This window comes from Calypte anna, chromosome 3, assembly GCF_003957555.1.
Source record: "Calypte anna isolate BGI_N300 chromosome 3, bCalAnn1_v1.p, whole genome shotgun sequence".
Classification (NCBI taxonomy): Eukaryota; Metazoa; Chordata; class Aves; order Apodiformes; family Trochilidae; genus Calypte; species Calypte anna.
In genome coordinates, this window is record NC_044246.1 from 4,504,981 (window position 1) to 4,524,440 (window position 19,460).

The following is a 19,460-nucleotide window of genomic DNA, read 5'->3' on the forward strand; positions in this document are numbered from 1 at the left end:
TCTGAAGTAGCAGGATGTGCATTTACAAAGACTGAAAAGCAGAATAAGAAGTAAAACATCAGAAGCAACCCCTCTGCTACATCTATGTTACTGTTTGAGAAGACAAAGGGAAACTAAAGGTTGCTGATAGTATCTTTATCTACACTTCTTGTAGAAGAAAAATATCTACCATGTTCGTAAGGCTCTTTATAAAGTTATAGGAATAAATAGGGGAGGGGAAAGTCTGTTTATCTTGTTAATACTTATACAGCCTACAATGTATTTTGGTGTAGCCTTTGGCTCATGACAGAGACCACTCCCGTTTTCTATTTTCACTGAGGAAAATGACAAAGTCAGGACTCCAGACTAGGAACTCCTGTGTTGTTCTTGAGCCCGTGCCAGGTATTGAGGCCTTCAGAAGTCACTACATGCCATTTTCTCCAAGCTATAATGCAGACTTGAATAAAAATTTACTTGAGGCATTAAAATACTTATTTTTTGCACTGAAGTATAAAGCGTTTTAAGAGTGGATCTTGCTCCCAAGACATTCCAAAGTACTGGAGCAGGCAAAACAAATAGTAATAAAATAGTAAATTGCAATAGGAATTTCACTATAGCAAAGTAACCTCCTCTCAGTGCATAATGAGATTTAGCAGAAGGTTCCCCTCAGGAGCTGGACTTTTCTTATGTGACCTGAGAAACGGGGATAAACTGCAAAGTGGCAACGTTTATACGTAACACAGACATATGTTGTGTAATCCATCCTAACCCTGACTGCAAAAAGATGCCCAGAAGGGTAAAATGTTACCAAGTGCCTGGACAACAAAATGGCAGGTGAAATTAAGTAATGAGCAAGGGTAAAAAACCACTCTGGGGAAAAAAAAATAAAGCTTCCTTATACACTGTGGTGTCTCTAAACTGGATAGCATCACTTCAGAAAAAAAGTAGTTAAGAGAGGCAGTTCTAAGAACATCACCTGAGCACAGGAGCAGAGAGAACCAAAGGGCTACAAATCACCAGAGAGGGAAAGGTGGCACAGAACACATCACTATGACAGTGTAAAAATTCATGCTGTGCTTGTACATCACTACTGTAATTCTGGTTGCTTTAGAGGGATTGGAAGAACCAAAAAATCTGCGAAGAAAGACAGCAGGAATGACCAGAAATATGGAACATTCTGAAGAAGTGTTAAAATTACAACAGTTCTTCTGTTTATAAGGAGTAGAGTGTCAGCTTAAAGATATATGAGAAAAAATGCCAGACTTCTAAAAACATTAAAAAAGAAAACTACTGGGAAGTGAGTTTTCACAATCCAGATTCTAAGAGACACTGAAATCACCAGGCAGGAGGTTTTGAACAAAAGGAAGTTCCTTTTCCATCTAATCAAACCACAGGACTCGCTGTTACAGGATGTTGCAGAGGCCAAAAGTACAAATGGCTTTTAAAACAAGATTACATAAATTCATGGCAAATATGTCCATCCATCTGTCAGGATTATGAGTCGTCCAGATGCAACTGCTGGCTCAGGAGAGTTCCTGAATTGTCAGAAGAGGGATGGTGTCTAAAAACCTCACTTGATATACATCTCAAAGCTTCATATATGTACCACTTATGGGCTCTTTACAACAAATACATAATGCTGTGAGCACAGCTGGCAAATACCTGCCTGAAACAGAGACATCTGAGAAGGGAGAACTTCCACTGAGAGAATCTGAGAAGGCAACTTGCTAGAAATTGAAACTAATTAGCCAGATTGCAAAAAGAGTGTATGTTTTGAGCAGAGTGGATCATCACCATTTGAACATTAGCAACAGCTGGTTAATACTCTTGTTTTCCAACCTTTTCTGGTTGGAATTGTTTTTTACAGCAAGACTGGACACTCCAAACCACATGGCTTTAACCTACAATCCAGGGATGGTCTTGCACCCAGTTCATACAAAACCTTACTTCAGATGAGCACAATTCCAGGTGGCTCCCATTTCCATCCAGATCCAGGGCATGGATGGTCCAACTGGCATCCCCTGAGAGCCAAGTGGCTCTGCTCTTTCACACTCCTTGCAGAGGATGCCCCATGGACAGGGTGCCAGAACTGCTGACTTGGAACCTCCTTGTGTTCAACAGGAAAGGAGCCCACTCACTACTGGGAGCACTGGGAGCCTCCAGGGGAGCACTGGAAGAAGCAGCAAGTATGTATGGGGAATACAGATGGAAGAAAAATGGCTGTAAGATGAACAGGGATTAAGGATTATGATTTGAAAGCTGCAGGTTTTTGATTTATACAACAGCCTGACAAAAAAAAGAAAAAAAGAAAAAAAAAGAGCCCGACTCTACCTGTTCAGAGATTCCATCCTCACATCTCTGAATCTGGTCTGAATGTTAAGTGGGGGGCATTTTTCTTAAGCCAAATAAAACTCAAACGTACTGAAAATTATCTCATCCAGATGTTTATTACAAATTTGATTCACAAAAAAATGTGGAAAATATTTAAGCGAAGCACTTCTTGGTAGTTTGTGGCTTTGAAACAGCATATTTCCCTTTTCTGTCTGGCCAACAAAGCACAGCTATCCTTGTGCACTATACAGGAGGTCCCAAAATCATCCATGACTTCAATAGATTTTGGAGAAGAAGCATGATTAAAATTTAATTTCTTAAACTTTTGCTTAAAATCAGTTTTGTGAAGTGTACACATGCTTTAAATCAGCAAGATATCCTAGGACAGGACCAAGTAATGGGCATTTGCACACAGGAACTGTAAAACAGGCAACATGGGAGAAAAGGGTGAAGAGACAGCAGCACAGATGCAGCAGAAGTGACCACCTGGATAACCAAAGGGGACCCAAGACAGGAATATTTCAAGCTGTTCCATTCCTAAAATATCCAGCCACAATGTTCCTTTAACAAGCAAATGACCATGAGCAGAACAGACAGACTTTGGGTCACTTCACTCAGACACTGTGCCATTGCTGGGAAAAAAAAATGGAAAAATTGGCTTGTTTTGTATCTCCTTCACTCCAAACTGTATTTTTTTTTTCCATGGGAGGGCTGAGGTTGGCAGGCACCTCTGGAGAACATCTGGTCCAGCTCCCTGCTCTGAGCTTAGTCATCCACAGAAGGTTGGGTGACCAGCAATCAAGTTTCAAGAACCTCTAAGGATGGAGACTCCAACCCCTCTCTGGAAACCTGTGCTCTGTTTGAACCTCACAAAAACCAAAAAAACCAAAAAGCTTTTCTTACATTTCAATAGAATTTCTTGCATTTCAGTGTGCCCACTGCCTCACCACTGAGAAGATCCTGGCTCCCTCTTCCTCACCTCCCCTGTCAGGTAACTGGACACACTGGGAGAGCCCCCCAGTGCCTTGCCTTCCCCTCTCCAGCAAAAACATCCTCAGTTCTCTAAATTTCACCTGAAAAAAGGCAAATCTACCATGGTGGAAGAATGCTACTCCCTGTCACACAGGCGGACAACACAAGCACAGTGAAGCCAAGGAGATGCTCACCTCACCAACATCTCTCTCAGTGGCTATCCCAGAATATGCCAGCTGAAACTCAGTCAGTTTTAAGATGCCCTTATCAAGCAGCCACAGTTTCCTTTCTCACAGCAGCAAGGCTGCATGCCAGCTGCCTCAACAACAATGCAGCAAACCCCTGGAACTGGAAGGGCTTGATGCCTTCAGCTGAGCATGGACCACACACTGTTCCAACTCAGCAGAAGCTGTTGAGGAAGCTTGGTGTCCATGGAGAGCTGCTTGAACAGATGCTTGAATGGGACAGACAGCAGCAAGAAGGTAAATGTCACTAACTATAAACTGCTTTGAAAGCCTTTGACACGTTGCATCCCAGGACTTTTTCACAGTGCAGTAGCATGGACCAGATTTTTAATGTATAGTGATTTAAATTCCACATTATCCCAACAGTAAGGTTACTATGTTATTGTAACTTTGGGGGTTACTTTGACCAGTGGCTTCAGGACTGCTGGAACTATTTATCTGCAGCCTTCTGAACTATGCAAGAGGAAGGTAACAGACCCTGGCACACCAGAAGGACAGCAAGCCACAACAAGAGCATGCCCAGCAGAGAAACCTCTGCCACTTCATCAAGAATTGTAGCTATCAACAGAACAAAGTGATGTGAATTGATAATACAAGCTCCCTTTGTCCAGTAGATAGATTTAAAATATCTTTATATATAAGCAAAACCCAAAAATAATACAAAATCAACCTCCTCCCAAAAAAACAAACAACAAAACAAAGAAACCCCACAAGCAAATACATATAAACCCCTCAAGCCTTCAGCCAGCTGATTGAATTTTAAAACTTCTTGCAACTGACACAACAATTCCTCCACCCTGTTAGGACTGAAAGGGATAACATCTTCCTGATCTCCTTCACTGTATCCTTCACTTTCAACACCTCCTTTGCTTTTGCTGAAAGAAGGCAAAGCAGTCTCAGGCTCTGCTCCCACAGCAGCATCTCCTCCAAGTTTTATGTCATTTGTACTGTCCAGAATGCCTTCAAGATCAATCTGTGTGCTCTGAGCTGATCTGACCCTAAACTGCTGTGTAAAATTAATCCTTGGGTATAAAATAGCCTTTCACTTCAGGCCCCATTAATTACCCTACATGTGTGGCCTTCATCTCTTCCTTAGAGCACTACACACAATATATAAATCACCCCCCAACCATCACACACACAGCATCCACACAGACGTGCAGGCATGCACATTTCCACCAGATTCCTATTTATAACATAATATGCTAACAAAAATACTCTCAAGCAGTTTTAACTTAAATACCAAAAGAACAAGAAAGTCTTCAAGTGTAAGCAGCTGTTACGTGCATAACTGCATTGCTCTATTTTTGACAGACACTGCCCTGGAACAGCAAGTGAATTTGCTTTTGACCTGAAGCTTATGACTGCCACTTACCAGCTAATTCTGGCACAAGCCTGCACTGAAAGTATGTTTGGTCACCTATCACTAACCAAGAATCTTCAGAAACTGCAAGGCGTTTGTGAGGATTTTACCAGCACCAAACTGACTTTTTGAAAAGGCCACGAAGAGCAGCTCAGTCCTCCTTTTGAAGGGTCTAAATAGTAAGTCACAAATGTGGAAGACAAAAAGAGTATCATAAATAATGATTGCTCCTTTTGATAGTAACTGCAAAGGCAAATAACTTCACTGTTCACTGAAAACACTGCTTTCAAAATATTACTTCCATAGCATAAAAAACAATGATTAAGGACCTTGTATTGATATATTCAGAGTTTACTTAAAACAAACCAAAAAAAGCCCACTTGCACAGTCCTTGGATTGCCCACAGCCACTTCCCTACTGTAAAGTAACAAAAAATCATCATAGAATCATAGAACTGACTGGGTTGGAAGGGACCTCAGAGATCATCAAGTCCAACCCTTGATCCACTCCCACTGCAGTTCCCAGCCCATGGCACTCAGTGCCACATCCAGGCTCTTTGGAAATATCTCCAGACACGGAGAATCCACTACTTCCCTGGGCAGCCCATTCCAATGCCTGATCACCCTCTCCAGAAAGAAATTCTTTCTCATCTCCAACCTAAACCTCCCCTGGCACAACTTGAGACCTTTTGTGCCCTCTTGTCTTGCTGAGAGTTGCCTGGGAAAAGAGCCCAACCCCCCCCTGGCTCCAACCTCCTTTCAGGGAGTTGGAGAGAGTGATGAGGTCTCCCCTGAGCCTCCTCTTCTTTAGGCTGAACACCCTCAGCTCTCTCAGCCTCTCCTCATAGGGTCTGTGCTCAAGTCCCTTCACCAGCCCAGTTGCCTCCTTTGGACCTGCTCCAGGACCTCAATCTCCTTCCTGAGCTGAGGGGCCCAGAACTGGACACAGGACTCGATATACAGCAGCACAAGAGACAGGGAGCTCCATGAATGTCCCACTGAAGAATTAAGTAACCAACCCACTCCCAACAGTCCCAAACTGAATTCTGAGCTGCAAACTGCTGTCTATGTACAAGGGGCTCTCCAAGGAGCCTAGAGAAAACCCTTTTATTTTCTGGGTGCCTAATAAGAAGCTTCTGCTCTAGACAGAGTATCCAGTTCCCTTTTCTAAAACAAAGTTTCTTTTCATTTAACCTGCAAGGTAACGAAGCTTCCCACCTACTACACTGAGTATTGCTATGTCCATGTGTACATACTAGATACTTACTTAGAGGTACATATGAACATAGTATCACTCAGTACAGGACATGGTAGCAACTAGAAAGACAGCATTTTGCAAAATCCTGATGGCAACCTGGCCTCTCGAGGCTAAAAGCTGTCAGGTATTAACCAGGGTGGTGTAAATACTGCAACTCAATTACAAACATCATGAGCACAGGTAAATTTCAGGAAAGAGAATAATATGCTGCTGATTTCTTTGTAGGAAATAGCTGGCAACTAATTCAGAGATTAATCATCATCTGGAAAATGGGAAAAACTTCTCTCAAACATCCAGGCAAGGTTACTGATAGAACTAACTCAGAGATTTGAGGAGAACTGCTGTTCAGACAGTCCTATGACTTGGCAGGACATCATTCCAAGGAATTTCAGTTCAAGAGGCCACTGTCAAGGGAAGACAGCTCTTCCTTTTCAGCTGTACAGCTCTGATGAGAAGCAGCCCACTGGATTCTGGGACAGTATTGAAATGAACCCATGTGAGCAGGAGGGACAGCAGAGCACACTCAAGCAGCAATATGGTCAGAAAATCATTGATGCAACACCACTGGCAGATAAAAATGAAGCTAATTGCCCACAGTGTACTGAATTCACTGATGTGTATAAACCACAGGGCTACAGGCTGCTACAACAACTCAAAAACTAACTGCAGCTGCACAGGCAAAAATGACTGGGGAAAAAAAACCAAGCAACAAACCAACCAACCCAGAATTTCACCAGGGAACAGAGAATAAACAGGAAAAGTAAACAAGAAAAGTGAAATAATAGTGAACTTGCCACTTTCAGACAGAGCCCCAGGCATACAATGAGTGCTAGAGCTGGCACAAGGGGATGTACCTGAGCTGGCACCTTCTGAACCAGCAGCTAACAGCAGCAAGCTGGAACACTGTGTTCATCACAGAGGATGCTACTCTTGAAACAGAGAAACCAAGGATGCTTTTGGAACTAATATAATTCCAGAATAATGGATAGAGACATCTAACAAGCATAAGACATCCAGCTGGTAGGTTGGTTTCCAAGCTGGGGTGTGTGTGCATGTGTGAGGAGGGGCAGAGATGGGGGGGAAAGAATCAATTTTCATTTGCAGAAGGTGCTTTTTTTTTCCCCTGTACATGTTGCATAGGATGACGTGGTGGCTGGACCAGCAAAGCTCCTGTATAAAACTATCACAAGAAACATCCTTGGAGGACAGAGGGAAGCATTCCTGATGGCAACAATGGATCTCACACTGAACATGGAAGAACAAGAACAGAAAGGTTGAGAAAGAAAAACATAGCTAGCAAAGACTTCTTCAACTGTGTTCAAGTTTTAATGGGCACATTTTGGAATAATCAGTGCCTAAGTGTTAAACTAAGGCTGTAGTTTGGCAAACACTTGAAACTGGCATAAATTTGCATTGCTGCTGAAAGAAAGTTTCACCATCTGCCAGTCCCCTGTGCCAGCACAAACATCCGAACACTGAACCAGGAGCACTTCTTTTGCCAATTTATTTTTCAGATGGATCAGTTCCCCAAACCAGTTCACAGGATGGCCATGTAAATACTTGTGCTGGCAAAGAAGAGTGACTACTTCTCCAGCAGCACCAGCCTAAAATGTTCCTTGAACCACGGCCTAAAACACAGGGACAGGGAGCAGTTCCTAGCAGTCACAGGAGGTGCTCTCCACCCCCAGATATGCAATGTTCTTACCACACTTCAAAGTTACAATCACCATACAGCTGCCTCTCAGTTGTCTTCTGTTGATTTTTCTAGTAGGAGAAGCTTCCAGAATCTCAGGAAGGTTCACATTTTCATTTTCACTGGCCATAATCAAGTGTCTTTTCTGGATGCTGTGCTTCTTAATCAAGATGATTTGCATTAAAGGCAAGAGACAGCACTGTGATCACCTGTTCCATTTGGGACCCAAAATACTTTGATATGAAGAACAAATGAGACTGTACTCATCACATATCAGGGCTCTACCTCAACAGGGAGAGAAGAACTGGAGGCTGCTGGGTATCCATGAATCACATTACAGTCCTTTGCTGACCTGCACACTCGTTTAGAGGAAAACACCATCACCAACAGAAACCCTGCTGGTCAGGGAAAGAATAAGGAGCATTGCTTATATTCTATATCAAGGTCAAGCAACTCAAACTAGCATTGAGAGACTGAAGAGACCTGGGCACACAACTCGGGGACAAATTCAAACCCATATGGTAATCTATTAGGAACCAATCAGACCAGTAAATTTTCTACCAGGAAATAAATTCAAGGTGTGTCAGAGAAATAAAACCCCAGAAGGATCTCTGTATCATGCCACAAGCAAATTGAGGGAAAGACCCCATTCCACAGATGTTCCTCAGCCCAGATGCCCAGCAGCAGCTCTTGGGTCCTCTGAGCAGAGCAGGACTCACCTGAGCTGCAGAAGAGCCCCACACCCACCTCTGTGCTTGGCTTTCCTTTCCTTTCCAGTGTTAGGCCACCAGCTTTACTTTTCAGCACCTATGCGGTTGCCAAGTTGTTAATCTCAACCTCTATTTCATCTGTCTTCTTACAGCTGTACAGCTCACAGCTGTATTTTGCAGAAGAAAAGAAGAAAGAACATTCTGTGTCCAGTTCTGGGCCCCTCAGTTCAGGAAGGATATCGAGCAGGTCCAGAGGAGGGCAACCAAGCTGGTGAAGGGTCTCTAGCACAGACCCTATGAGGAGAGGCTGAGGGAGCTGGGGGTGTTGAGGCTGGAGAAGAGGAGGCTCAGGGGAGACCTCATCACTCTCTACAACTCCCTGAAAGGAGGTTGGAGCCAGGGGGGGGTTGGGCTCTTTTCCCAGATGACTTTCAACAAGACAAGAGGGCACAAAAGGTCTCAAGTTGTGCCAGGGGAGGTTTAGGTTGGAGATGAGAAAGAATTTCTTTCTGGAGAGGGTGATCAGGCATTGGAATGGGCTGCCCAGGGAAGTAGTGGATTCTCCATGTCTGGAGATATTTCCAAAGAGCCTGGATGTGGCACTGAGTGCCATGGGCTGGGAACTGCAGCGGGAGTGGATCAAGGGTTGGACTTGATGATCTCTGAGGTCCCTTCCAACCCAGCCAATTCTATGATTCTATGATCCAGAAATCTCACCCAGGTCTCCTCCACACTATTTTAACCAGCATCTGCAAAACTCAGACTTAACCTATCCTCCTTCCCATGTTTCTTCCGCCTCCTCTCAGTGCTACAGAGCTGTGGTCATCTTCAGCTCTATCAGAATATGACTATTCCTGAAGTTACATTTCTCTTTGGAACATGAATCCAACATATTTACAGGGAAGCTGCAACACAAATCAATGGTCAGAGCAGAGAGCCTCTTCTTTCCAGTTTATAGAAAAGCCAACAGCAGGGCACAAGAAATTCACTCAGTCTTAGAGGAATACCTTCTAAAGCAGCACTAACTTTAAATGAACCTAACTTAATGGGCACAGTCAGGGCAGCTGGAAACCAGAGCCTTCTAAGTCTTCAGAAAACTCCAGGAAGCATTAGCACACAGCATCATCCTGAAAACTGATGAGCACCCAGGGAATTCTAAGCAGCAGTTAAAGTACTTACAATCAGGTCAGTTTATTTTGAGATTGGAGGAAGGGAGACAGTAAGAGATGAGCAATTATGGAATTCAACAATCTCAAGAAAAAGCAAAAAAAAATCTCCCAACCAACAAACCAAACAGGCTTGCACAATGTGTAGCTAATAAAGCAAATTTTAAAGCCACTGGTGGCTGAAAAGCAGCAAGTGCCACTGACCTACTGGTAGGGACAGAGAGCACTGAAATGCAGCAGTCTGAACCTTCTGACAGATTGCAAGAAGTGAGAATGAAGCACAAACTAAAAAAGCTGTAACAGGCACTCTGACCTGATTATTGACTCATTTCTGTTGTAGTGGAAGCACAGGGAGTTGGAATAGATTCCTCGAAGTGCAGCATACCCTGAAAACCAGGAGCTGTGTGTGTCAGTCTTTACAATCTGTAAGTTAAAGCTGGAAGCCACATCACTGTGGCAGAGGTAGGCTCATATTGAAGCTTTAGAATGAAGAGTTCTGTGTCGAAGTTTGAGGTATTGAGAGCTCTTCCCCACTCAATTTGTCATTATGGAAGAAAAGCTTGTTTTCCTAGAATATTGTGCATATTTTGAGGGAGTGAAAATACCTGTAAAGCTACTCATTGTCCTACCAAGGTAAGGCAGGGGGTAAGGGTCAGGAGATGGGGGCACTGGGTGAGATGTCTGTATATATGGTGATTATTAGGAACCCAGTCCATAACTGGCATGTCACAGTATTACTGCAGTAAAGGATGCAAATTTCAGATTTATAAAGAAATTTTAGATGGTAAGCAGAGTTCACCATGGGGAAAAGGGAAATCTAGCAAAAAAAAAAAAAATCATAAAGCTAACCCATCCCTTAATCCCTTCTCAGCCTCTGCATGAGGAAGGAGGAAAAACCTTCTCATCTGGGTGAGATTCAGGAAGATTTCACTCCCTGACTTTGATGGTTTATACCTCCTCTGGCTAAGACAGGACAGGTAAGGCACAGAAATATATGCACGTACAAGTGTGGTACTGATAAGAGAAAAAAATAAAATATTTTGGGAAGTGATGGAAGAATAAAAAACCCAAAAGCTAGAAAAAACAGGAAGCAGGAGAAAGACACTAGGCTTCATGTATGCAAGTATGCACCACATCTGCCAGAGAAAAGAAGGAAGCAGAGTCTGAGAGACCAAGAGAACAAAAGCAAAGAATGCAGCAAGTCAGGACTTCAGAGATGAGGAAATTTTTAGCCATTCTCTTGTATCTTTCAGCTGGACTGTTCACACACCTCAAAGGTGTAGGGGTTTTGTGCCTGTTGCTGTATAGATAAATTTCAGGCTGAAGAGTAAACTACAGATGGTCAGGTCTGAGAAGAACCACATCAGCTGAAGGAGATGAGTTCAAAGCAGCCCAGTTCATCTGGAGAAACTCCCCAACAGAGACTTCCAAATGGAGAATCCTGGGTTTCACACAGTATTTTACTTTATTTAATCTCCTTTACCTTAAGAGACCAGTTGCAGTGAATGTAAATCAGTTTAAAATCTATTCCATTTAAAAATAATGTAGCTTTTTCCCTGCTGGGCAGTTTTAAAGGCTGACAGGTGCAGGGTGTATATCTCAAGACCCATTTTTTCCCCTTTTTATGTCCTGCTTCCAGACACATTGTAGAAGTGACAATAAGTTCAATGCCAACATCACCAACAGGGATACAAATTAAGCCCTAACTTTGAAGCAATAACTTAGGTATCATTTCTTCCATTTAATCTACAGCTGTTTTTCCACAACAGCAAAATCAAGTTGCCTTGATCAACTGCATCATTAAAACCTTTGCTCAATAACCCATTCATCTCTGTAGAAGTACCCTGCTGCCAGCTAAAGTACAAAGAATAAAACTTTAAAATCTTAAAGGTATATTCAGTTCACAAAATGTTTTGGAAGACTCAGTAATAGAAAGAGGGTTGGAATTTCAGCAGACTGTGGAGTAGATTTAGTTAGGATTCATTCCTTCTAATAGGATATGCTTGCTTACAGAGCTTGAACTAGATTTGGTAAAGGTTAAATATTCAGTAAAAGCTCCTGTGACTCCTGTGACATAATGCCAAGCCTTGCACAACATTCAAAAACAAGGCCAGATTTCTAAGACAACACTGCAGTGAACCCAACAGGACTATTTTAAATAACTGCCTACAAAAGGTTTGGGTTATTTGCTTGTTTTTCATTTGGAGGTCTAATAAAAAAATAGATAGGTTTAAAAAAAACCAAAAAAAACCCCCAACAACAAAAAAACCCCAACACACCTCTAGAACTGTTAAAACAAAATCCCATTCTCCTCAGAGCTACAACACTGCACATCCTATTTCTCAGTGACTGACTTTTTGAGGACACAAACTCCTCAACTTGCCTGTCCCAGATCTCCTCAGCACAGCTACACCCCTGAGCACAACCCAACTGTACAAGGTCTCCTATTGCAGGAGGTGCCCCACCAAAATGCAACTATTTAATGCTGTGCCAACCCATCACCTTGTGCAGCCAACACTGGTAATGTTTTGGTGAGGGCAAAGGGGATGCCCAAGGGCTAGAATTCTTCTGCTGGTTAATTAGAAATCTGCCCAGCAGTGCTGCAAATTGGTTTATTTAGCACCTTCAGCAAAATAGGACACTATGTTCTCAACACACCAGGTATGCAAACTACACTGTTGCAACATCTGCATGCAAGAGTAATGAAACTGTTCTGTAAGGGCTCAGCCAGTTGATGTGTGCTACATTTCCATGCATTCTGGTCCTAGTACTTGAAATTAAACCAGTAAGAATAAATATCAAGCATGGATAACTCCTTTTAAAAAGTCTTTGCTGTGAATGTAAATCCAGTAATACCCATCAAGATTTCAAAGCAGGCTGTATGTGACCAAAGGAACTAAGCAGCTGTCACCACACAAAGAAAAGCTCCAGAATAATATGTTGCAGCTTTTAAAGTATCTCCACTGTATACCCATCCAAACTGCCAAGAATAAAAAGTACACTGGGACTCTGGCAGCAACACAATAAAACTTTAATTTAGAAAGAGCTGGGACCAGAAATGAAGAAAAACTTGCTTCAGATAACCAAGGTGTCTCTGTGTTTATTTTACCTCTTTCCTTTAGCCCTCTAAACAGTCAGGAAGGCTGAGGAAGGGCTGTACAGAAGTTGTTTGCTCTGCTGGACTGCTTCCCCCACCATCACAGCCCTTCAACTCACTGTGGCATTAATGGCAAAAAAAAGGTGCAATTCCCCATGGATACAAAACAAGAGAGAAGGTGAAAGTCCCATAACTCCTATCCCTGTTGAATTCATCAATAAGCATTCCCAAAAGCCAACATTTTAACAGATCAAACTCTTCTGCTGACTTAACCCACTTCTTTTCACCAACTGCTTCTGTGTCTTCACCTCAGGGCTCAACCTGTGAGAGCTCCTGACAGTTTTCATTCTGCCCCTGCTGAGACTTTAGGGAACTGAGCTTTCCTGCAGCACTACAAGCACTGACTTTTGTGAGGACACCAGCAAGGACAGGTGAGAAGACAAAGTTCTGTACTCCTATACCACTGACCCTTCACAGATCTGATCCCTGCACTACTTCAGATCCACCAAACACAGAGGAATTTCAGCAAGTGGAAACCCAGTGGGGCTGAACAACCTACACTGCTTTGCTGCTGCTCCACAGAAGCACAGGGATTTTGATTTTTTTTTAATTTTTCACAATTAGCAAAAGTTAGACACATAAAATACACCAGTCCAGGAATCACATGTGTGATTCAGGATTACAATTCCAAAGATTCTTTCCTAAAGTTTTGGCACTTATTATTTACAGGAGCATAGTGCTGCACACAGCAGCACTGGCATTCTTCTTCACTGCAATCAATTGAAACCCAGAAAAGCCACTGATATTTTTAGAGTGAGAGTTTGAAGCATTGGGACCTTGAAGAGACCCAGGACTGCCTGAAAGCAAAGTTGGGTTAGGAAAGTCCAACAGGGATCCAAGAGGAATCTAGTCCATGTTCCCATTAAAAAGTGATCCAAACAAAGGTAGGCAAAGACCACACTTAATAAAAATTCCCACTCCCTTTTCTTTATCATGGGAATTTCCCGTGCCCCAAACAAATCCAAGGCTGTTTCTTGCCTTCCAGTTTTTCCCCTCCTCCCTCTCTTGCTGCTTCCTACCAGCTGAGGTTGTGCAGCTGCAGCAACAACAGTCTGACTGTGAACACTGCAACCTCCCTGGCGGGATGGTTCCTACCAATTCACAGGCTTCCTTATGTTTTAATAGAGGTAGCAAATTGTCAAGGGGCTTCCTCCCCCCCTTCCCCTTTTTTTCCCCCCCCAAACTGAAAAAGATACTGATGAATATTCATTACCAGTCCTTTACCAAGGGTGTGAATTTTATTTCGAAGACTGGTGGGGAATCACAAATTAGGTTAATACAATGGGAGATTCTGACTCAGTTCTCTGGGCTCAAAATAAGCTACAGGGTAAGATTTTTACAGAAAAAAAAAAAAAAAAAGACTTGATAGTAAAAAAAAAATAATAATTTTTCCCACAAAAGACACCCTTCTCCTCAACAGCTGTGACTCTGCTGCCCACTATAGCACTCATTTCCAAAGGTTGCCCTGTGGCTTACAGTGCCAGGACTTAAAACCCCAGCCTGCAAGTCTTGTGCAATGAAGTTTTCACTGCACACAGCAAACGAGAGCTGCTGCGACCCTGAGAAACCACCAGCACCCACTACCCCCCCCTTTGCAGGGGGTAATCAATATATTGCCATCAGTTTTTTGGGGAGAGAACACGGCAGAACCACATTTCAATTTCCATCGCCATAAGCTTCAGCTCCAGTTTTTAAACTTAACGCAGGGACATACATGAAATGAGGGGGTTTTGGGTGGTTTTTTCCTTTCTTCCCTGCTCTGTCAAAAGCCAAGAGACAAATCAACCCTTTCACACCTTCTCGGTGGGAGAAACCGAGAAAGGCGCCGAGCACGAACCAACCAACACCCGCCCGGAGGCTGCGGCCAACCCAGCCCGGCCGGGGCTGAAGGTCCCGGTGCGGCCGTGCCCTGGGGTGGGGGAGAGGCGGGTGACACACACACACCGACGGACGGACACACAGACAGACACACACACACCGACGGACGGACGGACAGACACATCGACGGACGGACACACGCATCAACAGACGGACACACAGACACACCGACGGACGGACACATAGACACATCAACAGACGGACACACAGACTGACAGACAGACAGACACACACCGACGGACGGAGGGACAGACAGACACGGACGGACGTGCGCACACACACGCACGCACGCAGCCAGGCGCACACCCGCCCCTGCCCCGTCCCGCCCACCCCCCCCGTCCAGGTCCCTTTCCCTCCCTCTCTCCCCCCCCCCCATTCCATCTGCAGGGTCGGGGGGATGGGGTCACAGACCCCGGGGGTCCCCTCTCCCGCACTCACTTTCGTCCTGCCGTTGATTTTGTAGTTGCCCAGCTTGCCGTTGCAGTGTCGGATGAGATCGTCCATGCTGTTCATGAGGAGCCGGATGGTCTGGCAGCCCGGCTCCTTGCCCTCCACCCAGGTGATCTTGTCGCCGCGGATGTCCTTGGAGGAATCGCTCTTCTGGCTGACGAGCTGCCCGTCGGTGAAGCGGCCGGTGTGGTGGAGGGCCCGCACCTCTTGGACCACCAGCCCGCCCAGCTCCTTGCCGAGGAAGTCGTCCACCACGCAGATGCCGTGCTTGTTCATGCAGGGCACGATGTACTCCAGCGCCAGCCGCTGCGGCACCAATGACTTCGTCTGCCCGTTAGGGCGCAGCGCGGCCCCGCCGGGCCCCGCCTGCACGCCGCCCGGGTACAGGTTCGACTTGTCCCGGTACAGCAGCACCGCCTCCCCGGAGGGCGACGGCGACTGGGCCGCGGCCGGAACCTCCGCCTCACCGCCGGCGGCCGCGGCGACGTGATTGTTGGTCAGCGGGGCGGCCTCAGCGGGGACCTCGGGGGACGCCGGCGCTGCGCCCTTCCCCTCCTCCGCCGCCGCCGCCGCCCCGGCCCCCGCCGCCCGCCCGCCGCCTCCCGCCGCGGCCCCGGTGCCGTGGGCGCGGGTCTGCGGGGGGTGCCCGGCGCGGGGCTCCGCAGCGCCCCCTGCCGCCGCCGCCGCCGCGGTACCTCCGCCGCGGCAGATGAGCTTGTGCTTCTTCCAGTCCTGGCGCTGGTGCTCTTTGCTGCAATAGAAAGAACTGCGGCAGCGCCCGCACCGCAGCAGGTTCTCCATTTTCCCGCACAGCTCGCAGTACTGCCGGTCCCGCTCGCTGTTGCTGCTGCTGTTGTTGCTGTTGCCGCTACCGCTGCTGCTACCGCCGCTCTCGCCGCCGCCCTGGCCGGCCCCGCCGCCGCTGTCATTCGCCATGGCGCTGGTGTTGCCGCCGCAGCCCCGCTCCGCCGCCGAGGGGTTATGTAAGGAGGCGGGCGGGAGCGGCGCTAACGCGAGCCCCCGCCCGGCCGCGCGGGGAAGGGAGCGCTCACTGCATCATGGCCGCCCGGCTCCGCCAAGCCTCCCTCCGCCTCCGCCGACCCGCGGCCTCCCTCCTTCGGGGCGGCCGGGCGCGGTGCTGCCGCGGGGGCCCGCGCCGCCCTCCCTGCGCCGCTAGCGCCGCCTCATCACCGCCCCGCCGGCGGCGCGGTCGTAGGGCAGAGCGGCGGCGGGCAGCAGGCTGGGAGGTGGGAAGGAGGGAGGGAGGGACGGGGCTGCCTTCCGCTCCCCGCCGGCCTCTCTGCCCGGTTCCCGGGACGGCGCGGCCGCCGCCTCTCCCCGCCGCGCCTCCACCGCTGTGTCGGGGCGAGGAGGAGGCGCCTCTCCCGCGGCCCGCTTTGCACGTACGCCACTTCCAGCCCGCCGGCGCGTCAGGCGGGCGGAGCCGCGAAGCTGGGCGGGGCCGGGCCGGGCCGGACCGAGCCAGGCCGCGTAGGGCGGAGGAGGCCGAACGGTACCACCGACGGGTCCCGTCCCGGCGCTGACCGCACGGACAGACCCCGGGTGGCCTCAGCCGGGGCGCTCCCGTGGAGGCGGGCAGGTGGATGGAAGCTGCCGCCCGGTGAACGCGGCCTCTGCCGCAGAGCCACAGCGCCAGGGACCGGGCGATACGCGGCTGGGAGGGGGGTGTCACTCCTCTGGGCTGCCCGGGACCCCCTCGCCGCTCCCGGGCGGGCCCTGGGCCGTTCATCACTGTCCTTGTCCCCAGGGGCTCTGGGCCCAGCCCAGGTGAGGCGGCGGCCCCGAGGAGCAGGAGAGTCGTCGGGATGACATGGACGCTGTGGCCTTAGTGACAGGGATTGTGGTGGCCGCAGGGAAGGGACACCCATAGGCCCCAAAATAACCCCCCCAGTAGTGGGGAAAGCAGAGGGAGACGTGTGTGGGCTCCCTGGTAAATAACCTGCGGGTTGTGTCCCACCTAACGTGGGGTTAATGAAGGCTGGAGTCTGGCTAGTTAAAAAAGCAAAAGCAAAAAGCAGGAAGAAGGAGCAGGTGATGGAGAAAGGAGGAAAGGCCAGGAGCTGGGACCAGTGCTGTGATCAACTTGGCAAAGCCCCTGAGAGTAAAAAGGAAGCTGGTTTGTCAAGAGTAACGCCAGTGGGTTCTGACACAGTCACAAAGAGCCACATGAGGCCCTGGACTCCCCTGAGGTGATGTGTAAGCTCTGGTTGATCTGGCTTAACTATGGCTTTGCTTGCTGGCAGCAGATGTTAGGGAAGTTCCCTCTCAAACAACCCAAAATAGTGGTCAGGACCTCAGAACCTCATAGTAAGCCAGAGCAAGGACCCCTCCCCAGCTGGGGGGTTCTCCTGCCTACCCCCTCCAAGAACTTTTTGATGAACAGACAGCAAATGTTTGCTCCATGGGCTGTGCTGGTGGGAGGCAGCAGCTCTGGTTGGTGTGTACTGCCCTGAAGTTAAGCAAATCCATCCTAAAGTCCAGGAGAAGTGTCAAGAAGTGTCAAAAGAAGTGTCAAACACCCACACCAATATGTGGAACTGGAGGTAGAAAGGTGACATGGATCATCTGCTCGGTCACCTGCCACCTGCTTTGGTGGTGATTTTGGATAAATCAGTTTGTCTTTGCCACGAGAGAAGAGGAATGATAATACTTTTGCTCCTCACAGACTGTGCTGAGGCTTAAGACTAATAAACTTGCACTGTAGTGAGATGACTTTATCCATGCAATTAATGGGGTTTGCTTCTTTATCATCTCTGTATCAAACTGGATTTAAAATGAGCTGATGCATCCATAGGAGGGTTGGGCCCTGCATGTACTGCATGCAGGCTGTGAAAGGAGAAACAAAATGTGCCAAGGCTACAAATGCCTGTGGTGCATGTGCAGAAGATGAGAAGGAAAACCAGGAAGGTATCATTAGGAATGCAAGAGGAGTTCTGAGAGGACAAGGTCGTGAAGGCCCAAAGGATGAGATTTCAAGGTGAATGTGATCAGCAGGCTCTGAGGCTGAAATAAAAAAAAAAAGGCAAATGAAGTGGAAAAGCAGGGAGCTAAAACCAGATGGAGTTGCAGGTTAGTAATTTCTTTGTTCATTAATCTTAAAAGGAGGAAAATACAGTGGTGGAGGCAGAAGAAAGTGGGTTAAAAAACCAAAAAAAATTAAGTCCAGAATACAAAGTGGATGGATTGTGAATCCAGGTTCAATGCTAGTTATTCTTTAACTAGGGTATATGTCATGTTAAAAACACTGGGCTAGGCAGTCATTCCTCTAGCTTGCTTTAAACTGAGGTTAATGCAACTGAATTCCTGGGACTTGCAACATTGTTAAACAGGGCTAAATGAGAAGAGTCAAGGCTGTTATTTTCAAAAACTTCAGAAATGCAAACAATGATGTTCTGCCAGAAAGAAACCAAGAGTTAAAGACCTTTTTCATTGGCTGTGTACTCCTTCAGCAAATAGAAATAGTGATGAAAGTCACAGACTTGAAACTCAGTAGCCCAGCCATGAAACACATGAGAAAAAGACCAAGGTAAAAATATGGTGCCTGGCTAAAACCTAATGATAGTTATTAATTAACAGGAGCTAATTTAGCTCCATATGTCTTGTTCTTTCCCACATGTCTTTTGGGATGCAATTAGAGGTCTTGGTTTTAGTTTTTACATTTGTTAATGTGCTAAGCTGCTTCAGGTTGTCTCAACACACTGTGCCCCAGCATGGTTAAAATCCATCTTAAGGTGTCTGAAGTATTTCCAATATTTGATGAGTACAGCACTTCACCAGCAGCACAGAACAATTCAATGAAGTTTCTTGTCCAGTGACAAAGCTGCAGAAAAGAGTGGTGGTAGTAAGGAAGCTCTGGAAAACAATGAATATTTACAGTACAATAGTGTCTACAACATGGTGGAAATATTTCCCAAGCATATAAAGACTCCATTCATTGCCTTAAAAGACAGCATAAGGACAAAGCACAACAAAAAAGCAACATATGGTTTACAAAGCAAAATGACCAACATGATGGCTTGCCAAAAGTGAGGGGGAAGGGACTTCTTCCTTTATCTTTTCTCCTGCTTACTCTTCACTTGCCCCCTAACATAGCATTTGCAAGATAGTGATTTTCTCAGCTGTGTCAGTGAAGGCTGGAAAAGAGCTTGACTGGTGACTGGGTAATTATGAGACATGGAGCTTTGCAGAAAATGTCTTTCAGGTAATACCACTCATTATGAGAATGTTGTGGGATAAAC

At 46.6% G+C, this 19,460-nt stretch overlaps 1 protein-coding gene across 1 annotated transcript in view; it reads right to left on the minus strand.

Moving 5' to 3' along the window:
- EGLN1 (egl-9 family hypoxia inducible factor 1) overlaps positions 1 to 16,584 on the minus strand; it is a 36,648-nt gene extending 20,064 nt beyond the window's left edge. The window contains exon 1 of the mRNA XM_030448739.1: positions 15,190 to 16,584. Within this exon, the coding sequence (XP_030304599.1) occupies positions 15,190 to 16,137 (948 nt within the window). The 5' untranslated portion in view covers positions 16,138 to 16,584. The remainder of the gene's footprint in view (positions 1 to 15,189) is intronic.
- Positions 16,585 to 19,460: the final 2,876 nt, after the last annotated feature.